This window comes from Mixophyes fleayi, chromosome 4, assembly GCF_038048845.1.
Source record: "Mixophyes fleayi isolate aMixFle1 chromosome 4, aMixFle1.hap1, whole genome shotgun sequence".
NCBI classification, from domain to species: Eukaryota; Metazoa; Chordata; class Amphibia; order Anura; family Limnodynastidae; genus Mixophyes; species Mixophyes fleayi.
This window is the reverse complement of record NC_134405.1, coordinates 149,366,997-149,380,832: the sequence shown is the minus strand read 5'-3', so window position 1 is coordinate 149,380,832 and position 13,836 is coordinate 149,366,997. Positions and strand designations below refer to the sequence as shown.

General features: G+C 37.6%; 1 protein-coding gene across 2 annotated transcripts in view; it reads left to right on the top strand.

The window, feature by feature from the left end:
* SFMBT2 (Scm like with four mbt domains 2) overlaps nucleotides 1–13,836 on the top strand; it is a 154,499-nt gene that overhangs the window by 29,147 nt on the left and 111,516 nt on the right. For both annotated transcript variants that reach the window (XM_075208590.1, XM_075208589.1), the window contains exon 2: nucleotides 7,037–7,198. In XM_075208590.1, coding sequence (XP_075064691.1) covers nucleotides 7,081–7,198 — 118 coding nt within the window. In that variant the 5' untranslated portion in view covers nucleotides 7,037–7,080. The remainder of the gene's footprint in view (nucleotides 1–7,036; nucleotides 7,199–13,836) is intronic.

The following is a 13,836-nucleotide window of genomic DNA, read 5'->3' as shown; positions in this document are numbered from 1 at the left end:
GCCATTCTTTTCCTGGTTATCCATCTAATTGTCCAGAACTCATTTATCTAAATTATAACCTGGCCATCATCACAAAGGTGGCACATGACCCTTTTTGTGTCTTGGACTGGGCCATGTGACTGAACGCTGTACAGAGCTGTTAGACAATTACACAAACACCAACAGTACAGCCTCAGTGCAGGTAAAGATGTTTATTTTATATTGCAGTATTGTTTAGTTCATGATAATTTCCCTCTAAGCACTGGATGATTGAATGACTTAATGTCAGCTTAATCTAGATAAGCTAGCTAACTGCCAGAGCTGAATTGGCAAAAAAGGAGAAATGAATTATATGTTACTGTGGGCTGAAGAGCGTTCATGAACCTTGGAACTGAGGTATAAAAGCTGTGTGACTGTTAGTGCAGAGTAAAAATTCCAGTTGCTGAGCTTTTTCCAGACTCCTCACAGCTCCTATTCTCAGGCAGTTAAGTCAACACAATCTTTATTGATATTGGCAGCGCTGGCGGAGTCAGCTAGCTGTACACATGCTTGTTACATTGCATTAATTGTTCTTCTAAAGAAGTGTAACACATACAATTTAACACGTAACATATGCTGCTTTGATTGGAAACTAATTAAAATTGCTATCTCTCACAGGACTAATGTGTACTAATTGCAATTTTATATTCATTAATAACATAGCTTTCATTGACATTTTGTTAATGAGTGGAAGTTTGCTACAGCTGAATGTAATGGAAAGTGTGTATAGTAATATGATAGGATCAAATGAATGTCAAGTACTATTATTATTAGTAATAATAATAAAAATAGCTGTATTTAATGTGTTTAGATGGGAGCACAAAATTTGCACCAAACTACAACAACAATTGAGCCTCAGCATTGAACACTTGTTTGTGCTAGAACTCTGTTTGCCTATGACCTTTGGCTTTTTGTCTGTGTCTGTCCTTGTCCTTGTCTGGGGATTTGTTACAGTCTTCTTGTGTTGTCATCAGCCTCATACTGCTACTCCTTTGGGGGCTTCGGCTTCTGGTCTCTTTGTAGCAGAGTCCCATTCCCTTTGCAATGTCCCCTGATGGGGGACTATACGACTCTGCTCCTCAGAGGAGTTACTACCAACACATGGAGGAAGAAAAGGTCCAGGCTCTCTAGCTTCAACCCTTGCACTTTAGTAGATTTATTTTTACATAGAATAAAAATGTGACAAAATACACTGAATAGCTGAGCATGGAAAACAAGAAAAACAATTTAATTCAAGCTTTTGTTATTATCAGGTTCAGTTTGGTGACAAGGCAGATAGAGCTGCTGGGGGTATTGATAGGTCCATTCAAGCTGGGAAGTACCAATTAAATACCCGTTAAAGATATTTATTTAACAATAAAAAAGGCACACAAGGAAACCTTGTTATAGTCAAAATTAATATAAGTAACACTTTCTTCTTAAATTACAATTGTTTTGGAAACATGGTGGGTATAATGTTAGTGGGACATACAAACTTGGGGACCTGTAGTCTATGCTCTACTTACTAAATCGGTCAGTCCAGTTTTACTATTATGGGTTAATAATGAATATAAACACTTTGCATGGAATTGAATCATTAGAATATGGAACAACATGTTTCTCTGAGAGTATAATGTGTTCATTACTTTCTAAGTTTGCAGTTTAAAGGAAACATGGTTAATTAGCAAATCCTTCTAAATGGAGTACTTCAGCTATACGGCATAGTCTAATAAAATTGATATGATTTTAAAGTCATTTTATGTTATGTTAGTTAAAGAGCCAACATTAGTGTAGCTTATATTAAATTATTATATTATATTCTTTAATGGAATTCACATACAGTTTTAAGCACATTGAAAGGGGTTTTTTTGTAGCACAAAATATAAAATCAAATAAAAGCTCTATTCTACTAGAGGTTATTTTTGACAAAAATACTTTATACTATATAAAAATATTTTTAACTGTAATTCAATTTAAAATCATTTTAAAATTTGACATTATAAAAGTTCATTTGAAAATAAGTTTCCGTATGTACAGTAACTTATCTTAATTTTTTTTTAGAGAATTGATGGGCAAAAAAATTAATGTCCTTTTACACTTTTCAAAAAAATTGAATATGGTGTTTCTTAGCACAAAAAACATCTTTCCTTCCTCTTTAGACTTCTTTCTTTACTACCTGTGTTCTTTTTTCTCTCCAATTAGTTATATACAATATATATATATATATATATATATATATATATATATATATATATATATATATATATATGTGTGTATATTTGTTCTCCACATGGCATTTCTTCAACAAATTAATGAGCACATTGCACTCATCAGTGTGAAGGTGGGGTGACAAGTCTGGATGCATCTTCTATTAATAGGAGCAGCTTTTATATATATATAAAATGCAGCCCTCCTATTTAATCAGCTTCACCCATATAATAAGTGGTGCAAGCTTGTTGCAGAATTTCCTCCCATGTCTCTAATACTGTCAGTACACAAAAGGAAGCTGCTACTCAGATAAAGAAGCAAATTGTCACATAGGGGTTCTATTGCAGAACAGCATTTTTGTACACTTTTGTAGTTCTGGAGTAAACTTTTCTGTGTCATCTGACCAGGTACAACTTACATTGGTGGCCAGATTGACCACATCCAGCAATTTATCACAAAGGCCAAGTGAGTGAATCACACTGAGGGACTGTAAATGTGGTCAGCATATAACTCCGGCGGATGCTTTATAGGTGCCTTAGGCAGCGCCCTTCTACTAAGAGGAGATGCCTCCCTGCTACTTCTTTTATAATTTTAATTTTTAATTTAGATTATTTCAATTAAAAGAAAGTTAAGAACAACAACACAGTTATACGGTAACAGAGTGTAAAGACGCAACAGCACGAGATACAAAAAAGTGGTCATAATAAGATTCAGTGCTAATATTCAGCTTGCTCTACTCTTAGGCATAAGTTAAGGGTCGAGTTTTAATTTTTAAAGAGGGATTATGAAAATGAGGAGAGGCCATCTTTCCAGAGACAGAGATCCCTATGGGTTTATCAGAGTGACTATGATATAATTGGGAGTTTCAAATTGTGATGACATGTCCAGGGCTCCCAAACTTTGCAAAACGATTTGTAAGAGTTTTTAATGAAACAAGTCATATACTCCATGCAGTAGGTGTGCCACAATCTGTTTAGTATCGCTTGCTGTGAGGGGTCAATAGGGGACTTCCAGTTGGCCACAAGCTTGCAGGTGGCAATAATATGTCTGATCAATTTATTTTCATGTTCTGTGGCCGATGTTACAGGAGACGGGAGGATAAAGAACTTCATTAGTAGAGGAATGTCCATCTATGATACAGTAAACATCGAATCACCTATGCCCTTCCATAAATTTACTAATTTGGGACATCCCCACCAGATGTAAAAAAAGGAGCCTTATTGCGAGCAGCCTCTCCTGCATCTGTCTGAAAAATTGGGGTAAAGTTTATCTAGTTTCTCAAGGACTAAGTACCAATGATACAAAAGATAAGCGTTTTCTTTGATTTGAGCACAGATTTAGCTGCTGGAGATTTTCGCTCTTATCTCTGCCCAATCTTCACTGTCCAAGGTCTCTGTCAAGTCAGCCTCTAATTTCAGTTCATGGGGGTCACTCGTTGAGGAGTTTGGTTTAGTTAGTTTGGAGTAGTGTGTGGAATTTAAGCCTTTCGAGGATACGTGGCACATATAGAGGTATTGAAGTTGTCATAGCAGTAGTATACCATTGCTACTTGGAAACTTTATATCACACATGTATTTTCTGTTCAAGCTTATGTCTACAGATTGGTGATTCTTACTTTAATAAGCAAGGTCTCACTTGCTTTGTAGCAGCGCCATAACCCATACCCCTCTTTATGTCTCATCTATATAAGGGGGGACAACCCTTTATAATATTCTGGGTCTAGGCAGCAGCTCATTTTCAGGTTTCCTTACCCCGCTAAGCTCCCATCCTCATTGTTTAAATTGAAAATAAACCTTACTTGTAAAGACAGACTTTTAAAGTTTCATCATTAGGGAACAATATTATGAGGTTATTTGTTTTTTTTTTTAATGATCTGTTATTACTGGTTATGATATATTAGTTATTTCAAGTTATGGAAATTTGTGGTAGAATAATCAGTTGGTTGTGTTAAGTCTAGCGACACAATAAATGTTGAACTTGTTTTGTCTCAGTTGATGTCCTCTAACTCTAGTGAAAATAGTCTTTACAGCTCTCAATACACACTAAAATCTGTATATTCTCTGCAGGTGGAGATTTTAAATGTAACTCATAATATGTGTGAATTTTTATAGTACAAATAAACATTTCAGAATTTATTGCCTAATGAAAAGCCATTTTTGGTAAATGTGTTGGTTTTTCACCTTGCATGAGCCCCTCAAAATCATGCTAGTTTTAGGTATAATTTCATTTAGACATTTAAGTTAGCACAATTGTGCCCAGGAGGTTCTGCAATATAAACTGTCATTTAATTGAAAAGACTATTAAACCTAAATTGCAAGTTTCTGAAGATAAAAAATACTGAGTGCAATAATAAATATGTAATCATAGCTGGTTTAATCTTTGGGTGTTGAGGGTAATGGATCCAACTTTCTGACATTAGAGCTAGTGACACACTGGCTGATCCTACCAACCTACCAGCGGGTGGCTAAATCTGACAAGATACATCTGTTCAATCTCTCTGTGCGATGACAGGACACACAGGCCGCTAGAGGCCATCCGCTCTCATCTTCAAATCACATTTTCTGCCATGCTTTAGAATGAGCCTCTTAATTTTGAAAGAATCATTATTGAGAACCATGGTCATTTACATGCTGCAACACAGGGCCAATTGTTTGATATTGCAGTGTGCATGAGTATCTGTAACCTACTGAAAGACACTGCAGGGATTCTAAGAATGACTTATAACCAAGAACAATAGTTGCAGTGCGATCAAGAACAAGGTTATGTACAATAACAATTTCAACATACATTTTATGTTTAGTGTTTCTTTAATCTGTACAGTTTTGGAGTATTACACCTATGCAGCACTCTGTAACATAACGATGTATCCTTATCAGAATAATGAGAGCTTTTCACAACTCTTTACATTATGCCACTTAACAACATGCCTCCTCATACGCTCTATTTATATTTGTACCCCTGAGTTCAATTTGAGGTGATGGATAGGGTGCCGCTGAGTTAATACACAAGCTCTCCTTGCAGCCACACTCTATCTGTCCTTGATGTCAAACTGAGAGGAGAAATGTGAACATTACACATAGTGCTATTGTATGAATAGAATACATATGTTTTAATTGAATGTTTGATGTACAATCTGTACATTATAAAACTCCTGAAGGAACAGTAAATATTCGTTAGAACGCCATTCAGCTAATGTCTGCTAACTAACCAATGTTATGTTCTTTACACAGTGTACACTAGTGCATTGACAGCTTCCTGTAAATGCTACTTTATAAAATACTTGCTGTAGAGTCAACAGTGTAATTCTTTCTGAAGGACTCATTTTCAAACAAACTGCTCTCTGTAAAGGAAAGACTTAATAGCAGGTTTAATACATTGTAGGCTTGTTTACCCCATTGCAGCTGAATAATAGTTATCAGTATGCACTGCTCGCTTGAGTTTATCATGCAGATAGAGATGACAGATAAGCTAGGTTTTAGATCAGCAAACTGTTTCATCTCTCTTTCTACACTATAGGGTGGGGCTATTTTGTGATAGTATTGGGCTGAGTATGTGGGTTCTGTGACATGGCAACTTATACAAATTTCTGCCTGATGTATCACATACAGAGGGGAAAAAATGAGACTGTATTGTTTATAATGTATCTTTATTTTTACATCCTCTTGGTGTTTCCTTGTCACTGTTTTAATTTTTATGTACCACATGAAAGTGAATGAACAGAGGAGCAATCTAAATCAAATCAATATTGGGTGTGACCACCCTTTTGCCTTCAAAACAGCCATATTTCTTCTAGGTACACTTGCACACAGTTTTTGGAGGAATTCTGCAGGGAGGTTGTTCCAAACATCTCAGAGAACTAACCACATATCTTCTGGGGATGTAGGCTTGCTCAAATCCTTCTGTCTCTCCATGTAATCTCAGACAGACTTCATGATGTTGAGATCAGGGGGTACAAGCTTTACAAGCCATTGCCCCTTTAAATTTTAGCTGCAATGACGCCGATCTCCCGCGAGATGAAAAAAACAGACTTTGATACATTTACCCCCAGGGCTCTGTGGGGGCCAGTTCTTAATGACATTGGCTGTATGTTTAGGGTCCTTGTCCTGCTGCAGAATAAATACCTCCCTGATGGTATTGCATGATGGATAAGTACCTGCCTGTATTTTTCAGCATTGAGGACATAAATAATTGTGACCAAATCCCCAACTCCATTTGCTGAAATGCAGCCACAAACTTGCAAGGAACCTCTACTATGCTTCACACTCATTATTGTACCGCTCCTATAAAGGTCTGAAAATCAGGGCAGTTGTAAGGTATGCAAATTAACTGTGTCTGACCAGTGGAAATGACTCTCAATATAGTTTTAAAAATCATATTTATTTTTTTTACCAACAATTATTTTTTCCTGCTATTTGGAAAGTGAGAAATGGTTGTGCTGCTGTTTAAAATTGTAAACGCTGCATTAACATTTTAGAACACAATGGTAAGAATGAGCCCATAAGAAACCACTGATCCTATATTTAATGCACTTTTCATGTGTTGGATAGTAGCTGAAAACCCATAAAAATGGATAGGTGTGAAGGAGCCATGAGTATCCAATGTCTGTCATATTAAGGGATGATTACTCAGTATTCTGGTATTTTAGTAAAGTAAAATGTAACAGAATTGTATTATACTGGAAAGCAGATTGTATGTGTTTGGACTACGTTTTCAACATTCAGGTATTACAGCAAATGAAAACTGACTGTTCTTACACTTAGGAGAATTGTGCATACAATGAGATTTAAATGAAGATAGTTCATTGCTTATTTTGCCATTTCTTGTTTTATAGGAGTAACTTGCACTATAATGAACTAAAAAAAAATTAAGAAATACATGTTTTCAATAATGGAGAATAGGGTGGCAGCGATACCAATAAATCAAGATAATACAAATGTTCCTATGGAAAAATCGAACAGCCCGACTAATAGCAGCCGAGAACTTTGTGAATCAGGTAAGTTCATGACCATTTGAATTTTTCATGTACAATATGCACTGACTAAACCTTATAATGTAACATTTAACATCTAACAATTTTCCCTTTTTTTAAATGAAGTGTATCTGTCTCTTAAAACCAATTACAATATTTAAAATGGACATTGATAATTTTACTGTGTGCTAGTGCTATAAATTTTTGCTCAGAAATCTTTTGTTTTTATGTCTTTTGGATATCTCACAATTCATAGTATATAAAAACTGCCCCAGGGTGTAAAAAGAAACCGTTTCCAATTGTATAATTTTTTTTGGGGTGACTGGATTGGACGGATATGACTGTTCAGGGTTCGGGCTGTGCAGTCATAGAATCACATAGAGACCATCGGTGCTGTTTTTATAGCAACACCAATATCAGTGTTTGTGTGGCCAGCTGTCCTCTAGGCAGTTGGCTTGGCTATTGAAAACCAGATAATTACTTATTTACTTTCTTCATTATCAAATTGTGAGAACATGTGGGTTCTTTTTGGGGTTTTTGGAGGCTATAAGGGGAAAAAGACCCACTTGTTCTCATCTTTGAATACGTTTAAATAAAGCTTATTTGTGTTAAATTGACAGTTACCTTAAAAGTAAGTTTGTTTGTGACCTGACTCTCACTATCTACTAATAAGTGCTCTCTGAAGGTTTTATCACCTGGCTGCAGATTTTGGGCTTGTTCTTTGTCCAGCTGGGCACATTTTAACTTATGCTGCCAAAGACCACTTTGATGGTGATTTAGTAATATAATGATGTAACACCCTTTCACTCCCCTTCTGAGTGTGGTATTACACATATGCTGTGTTCACGTTACTCCACTTCTAAAAGACACGTCTCTCTTAAAGGTAACTATCCCAATTTTGGCATACCTGTCTCTACTCTCCCAACAACAGAGGTGCAATCTCCCTCTTATACCATTCAGATTTTGCACCGGAAATACTGGCACTTATGAAGTTGCTTGAGAAGCTGATATTGGATCTCCCTAGAAATGGAGGAGTGGGAGGAGATCCATACCAGGATAGCAAAATTCTCTAACAGCATAGTAATAAGAGAGAACCCTTACAAGTTATACAGTAGATGGTATTTTGTACCAGAACGACTTCACTTCATCTGTCACCAAATATCAACTTTGTACTGGAGGAGGTTTGGACAGAGCTGCAGCTATCTACATATCTGGTGGTCTTGCCCTCTCGTAGCATATTGCTGGAATAACATCTCTACACTAATTGTAGCATAACACAACTAAAACTCAGTCTCACTCTCGCCAACTTCCTCCTATGTGCTCCTATACCACACCTTGATATAAATATTCCCATAAATGTGTCATGCACACTTACTGTGCTGCCATGTTCCAAATAGCACGTGGCTGGAAGAAAGACAGACCCCACTCTATAGTAAGTAATTAACCATATTTGGCTCATATCAAGTATGGAATACATTGATTGCTTGTAGATCATTACAACAACATGAATCCACAATGTCAGGGTCACATGGTACGATTATAACAGCACCGCAATTCTGGGCAGTGAATAAGCAAGATTAACATTTTACGGGCCACTATTTACACTCCCTTCCCTCTGGCTCATCTCTCTCATCCTTGAATTGACAACCCTTAAAATGAGTATTTAATAAATAGGACAAGAACTGAATGACTGTAACAGCTCTGTCAGTAAATGCTAGCATATAAATCTCCCCTCCACAAGTAACACGCTTGTGGAAAGAATCTCAACAACACCAGAATCACACTTGCAACAGTTCTCTCACCCTGGCTCTATAAAGCAGATAATACAGTGACATAGATAACGTTGGTTAGAGTTGGTGCACTTGTCACATAACCCGGGTTATGTGAATGTCTGGGGTGTATGTGGCGGCAGAGATTAACTTACACACTTATCCACAAATGAGGTAACGCTTATTAAACTTGTCCATGTGTTTAACCGATGCAGGTAAATAAATCTGTAGTAGCACAACTAAGGAACAGTAGAAAATTACAGTCTCTTTGCAGCATGTGCATATGTGTTTAAATGAGTACACTTATCTGTCACCGTGGAGGCAGGACTCCACTGGGACCAAACTTCCTCTTGTTTGAAGTCAGCTCCGCTTACCCGAAAAATCCCTCTCCGACACCGTTGCTGCTCTCCTCTGTGCTCTTTACCATAAAAGCTAAAAAAATCGCCGTAACAGCCTCCGATCTGATGCGCTGTCCCAACATGACTTGTATAGTAAATTAAGCTTAAAAGTCATCTGCGATGATAGATAATAATTAATGGGGCAAAACCAGTTAATTATTAAATTAGCCCCTAAACTCTGCATCATTTTGTTATAACCCTGCAGCTGCATGAGCCACATTGATTTCAATAATCTCATTTTTATTGACTATATGAAGGCTTATTTCTGATTATGTGAATTATTACAACATTGGACTTGCACACCATGTCAGGAAATCAACCAGCCAAATAGGTCATTGTAATACAACTGGCAGCATGGTACAAAGCTCTATTATACTTAGAACAATGATGCCCGCTAGCAGTGTTATTATTTAACTTAGAAAACAAGACAGAATCTACATATATTTTAAGTGCTCTACTTTTCCTATGCTAATGACAGTTTAGAAGTACTAAAATGTGACATTTAGTACAAGTCATGTAGGTAAATATACAGAATGCTAAAGTAATTCATGGAGTACAAAAACATTGTGAAACACAAAAAAGAAAAGCTTTTTACTGTACATTGAAACAGTTTAAGCACACTCATTATTACTATTTGGGGAATTTCTATGATTTGCACGCAATGTTTTCCTTGTTTCAGCAACAGTCATATTTAAATTTTAGGATAATAGCAGATTTGTTTGAATAGAGCTTGCCAGGAAGAGCAAACATTGCAGCAGTCTTGTGCTCCAGAAAGTCATAGGCCTTAGTTGTATGTAAATGAAAAGAGCAAACATGCTAGTATGGAGAATATTAAATTACAGTCATGGATTTGAATATAGTCTAATGCATTAATATTCTAAATGAGCGCACACGGGCAGCCATATAAACTGTATGCATTAATCACATTACTTTTTCATTACTTGAACCAAAAAAATAATTACTTAAAAAAAGTAGACACTTTTCTCTTCCATCCATAATCTATCATTCCCATACTGCCACTACTTACTTACTATTAAATCTGGATTTTTCACTTTATAGCTTTCAGAACAATCATGTGGTCCTTAGATATTCCAAACAGTAAAGTCTATCACCTGCATATTTTCTTATGAAGGGGCAATGAGACATGGCCTCCTGTGGCAGCTTGAATTGTCTGGGCCTCCTACAAGTGTGAAGGGCTTTCAGTTCAGCCTAGATCTGTTCAGATCCCAGCTTCTGTTTACAGAAGAGCTGGGTCAATCAATGTTAAGGACTGTGATTTCCCCTTCTGCATTCGAACCTGAATAATGTCAAGTGGAATATTTGGAATTTTATTCAAAGGATCTTATACAACAACATATTTTCATTGAATTGTTTGATCACCATAATTATAAAACTTGGACAATAATTTCTGGAAGACCTTTTAGATCACATCGAACCATTTTAGCTCAGTAGCATGCTACACAGCGATAAATGTAAGGTTTCACTAAAGAGAATAGAATTATAAATAAAATGGTTGCATGTGTGTGTACTTGCAACATCTTTTATTTGCAATGCAAGTGTAGTCTTCAGGGTATTGTCAGGCCGTTAGCCCTTTGAGGATAACAACAGCAGCACACTAACCGGTATTAGCGCTACTGAACTAATAGGTGCGGAGTCTAACGTACCCCTGGTATTTACCAGGGACCCCCGCAAAGAGGTTTGGACTTCGCTGCACAGGGTGCGCAGGTCGCGGTCCTATTAGCCAGTTGCCGGTGTAGGGTAGAAGGGTCAGACGGTCCGGGTCGAGCCAATCAGGAATAAACGGTACCAGGGAGAATCTGAGAGGGTAGTCAACACGCCGGGGTTGCAGTACAATATGGGTCACAGATGAAGGAATTTTCGCCAAGCCGGGTCACAACAAGATAGCAGGAACGCTGGGAGCACAATCAAGGGCAGGAGAACCAGGAGAACTAGATATATAACCTGTTACTCTGGCACCCTAATGGCGCCAGAGGCAGGTTTAAATAGAGCCAGACTGCCGCTGATTGGGGGAGGCCAGGAGGCGGCACGTTAGGAGGAAGAAGCGCAATGGGACATGGGCAGGGCACATGCGCCCGACAGGAAGGACGGCCGGAAGAGACAGCGCTTCTGTTGCCAAGCAACAGAGCGCTCCGGCGGAGAAGGCAGGCGTTCGTCCCTGACTGACGGGATCAGCGGGGACGGCGCCTGACAGGTATAGCCCTGAAAAAAATTGGTTTATGCCTTTTGGAAATGCATTTGGAAAGTCTTTTTTATTTTTATTTTTTGACAGTATGTCTTAGCTTGTGAAGAATTTTAGGCCCCCGTTATCTCTCCTAACCATAGTAGTGTGATACTACGATATTTCATTTAGTATGCAGTTGCCACAGTACCATGCGGAAAACACATAAATGTAACCCAGCAAGCTTTATTATTATTATTATTATCCTTTATTTGTTAGGCGCCACAAGAGTTCTGCAGTGCCGTACACTGCACAAACAGTAGACTATACAGGGTTAGACATTACTGAACAATAAACAATAAATACCAAAACTTCAGAGGCTCCAGGCAGGCTAATGCAGTAAGGATGGAGCAGAAGAACAGGTATGGACACAGGAGGGAAGAGGGCCCTGCTCAAATGAGCTTACATCCTAAGGGAGGGTGAACAAAACTCAGGCACAAAGGGAGTTAGTTGACGTATATGGGAGAGAAAAGGGATCGGGAGGAGAGAGGGGAATAGTGAAGGTTATTGACTACTTCATAGTGAAGGTTATTGACTACTGACCAGCACTGGACATCTGCATCACCGGATCCTTTGCACTGTTTCCCTGGTATGCTGGTTCCAGGCTTCCTTCCAGTCATCACAAGTGCGCGCATCCCAGTCTCTCAGGCAACTGAAATGTTTGCATGTGCAATAGCAATCTCCCAAAATAAAGTTATTTTGTTTTGAATGCGACGGGCTGTCATCATCCAGAACTGTAGGAACCCTTGCAGCACCTATGGATACCAGGTAGGTAAATAGCTAAATTGTCTTCCAATTCTGCAGAGTGCATACACACTGCAGAATTGGAACGACAATGTTCCATCATTGAATGAGATTTTCAAGTTAGTTTGATAATCTTGATCAATGATTTTATGTGCCCTGGAACGATAATCGTTCATCATTCCAGGGTACACGCTACTGTGATATCGGGCCAATCAGTCGTTTATCGTCTGATTGTCTCGATAATATGCTGAAAATGCAGTAGTGTGTACCTAGCCTTAGAAACCACAAGTACTATTTCAGCCAGCTTGTAACATCCCATTCTTATCTCTTCTTTCACATTCATGTTATCTGCTCTCTCTTCTGTATCTCATTTGAGATACAAGTATCCTTTATCTTTTATATTGTCAACACACAGTAAAAAAGTAAAGCTGAGTACACACAAAACAATGAGGTTGCCTGAAAATCTGCTCAGGTGATGACTGCAAACTGTATGCATGCATGGTCTTTGGCCAACCGTTCAATGATACAATGATCCCCAATATCCAAACAACAGATTGTGCATTTTGCCCCACTATTTATGTGACTAAATTTTTCACAGCTGTGGTTATTCAGGGGTCACATTGAACATGTGACTAAATTAAGGGTAGTTCACACCTCTACATTTATCTTGCTCCGCGACTAAAAGTTATACATAACTGACAATATAGAATTTTCATGGGAATTAGTCCCTATTTTTCTATATTCTATTCTTTATTTATGAACAGAATAGTAATCTATATATTGAATATATTATTAACACTCATATAACAACTGCACAGTAGATGTATTGTTAGCTCTAAAATGTACAAACCACTCAGCATGATTAATAGACAATTACATGATGTTGCACAGGTGATATTGCAGCAGTCATGCTTTTCTTTCCCCATACACTCCAGCCATATTAGCTTGACCAGGTGGGATTTCAAATGGTGGTTTTCCCAAAACAAAATCCTTGTGAAATAAAACTCATTTAAATATGAATAGAGAGATGCCATTGATAAATGAAGGTTCTAAAGGTATAAAAAGAAAATGAAAGAAAGAAAGGAGATACAGACAAGAATTTCACTCCTGTCTTTTTCTAAACTGTAGAGCAGTGTTGGGCAACATGAAAAGCCAGCATTTACACTGTCTCTTTTATCATGGTATGGTAGTGTCTTCATGCACACTTACCAGTATTATCAGACAATCATGCAATACTTTCTGCTTAAGTTGTTCACCAGTAAGAACCCAGTGCTCCCTAAATGTCTAATCATTGGTTTCAATTCTAATCATCATACCACTAACAGGTCATGTTTTTAGGTTTTCTTTTATCATTTCTTTTATCACACAAGGGATGACAAATTCCAGACATTGGTAGACTCAGTACCACAGAAAGACAGACAATACTGGCTACATGCGGTGGCCCAACACTCTTTTACATGACTTTACATTCGTGTTTCAATTATTTGTCTATTACCTGTATATTAATTATAG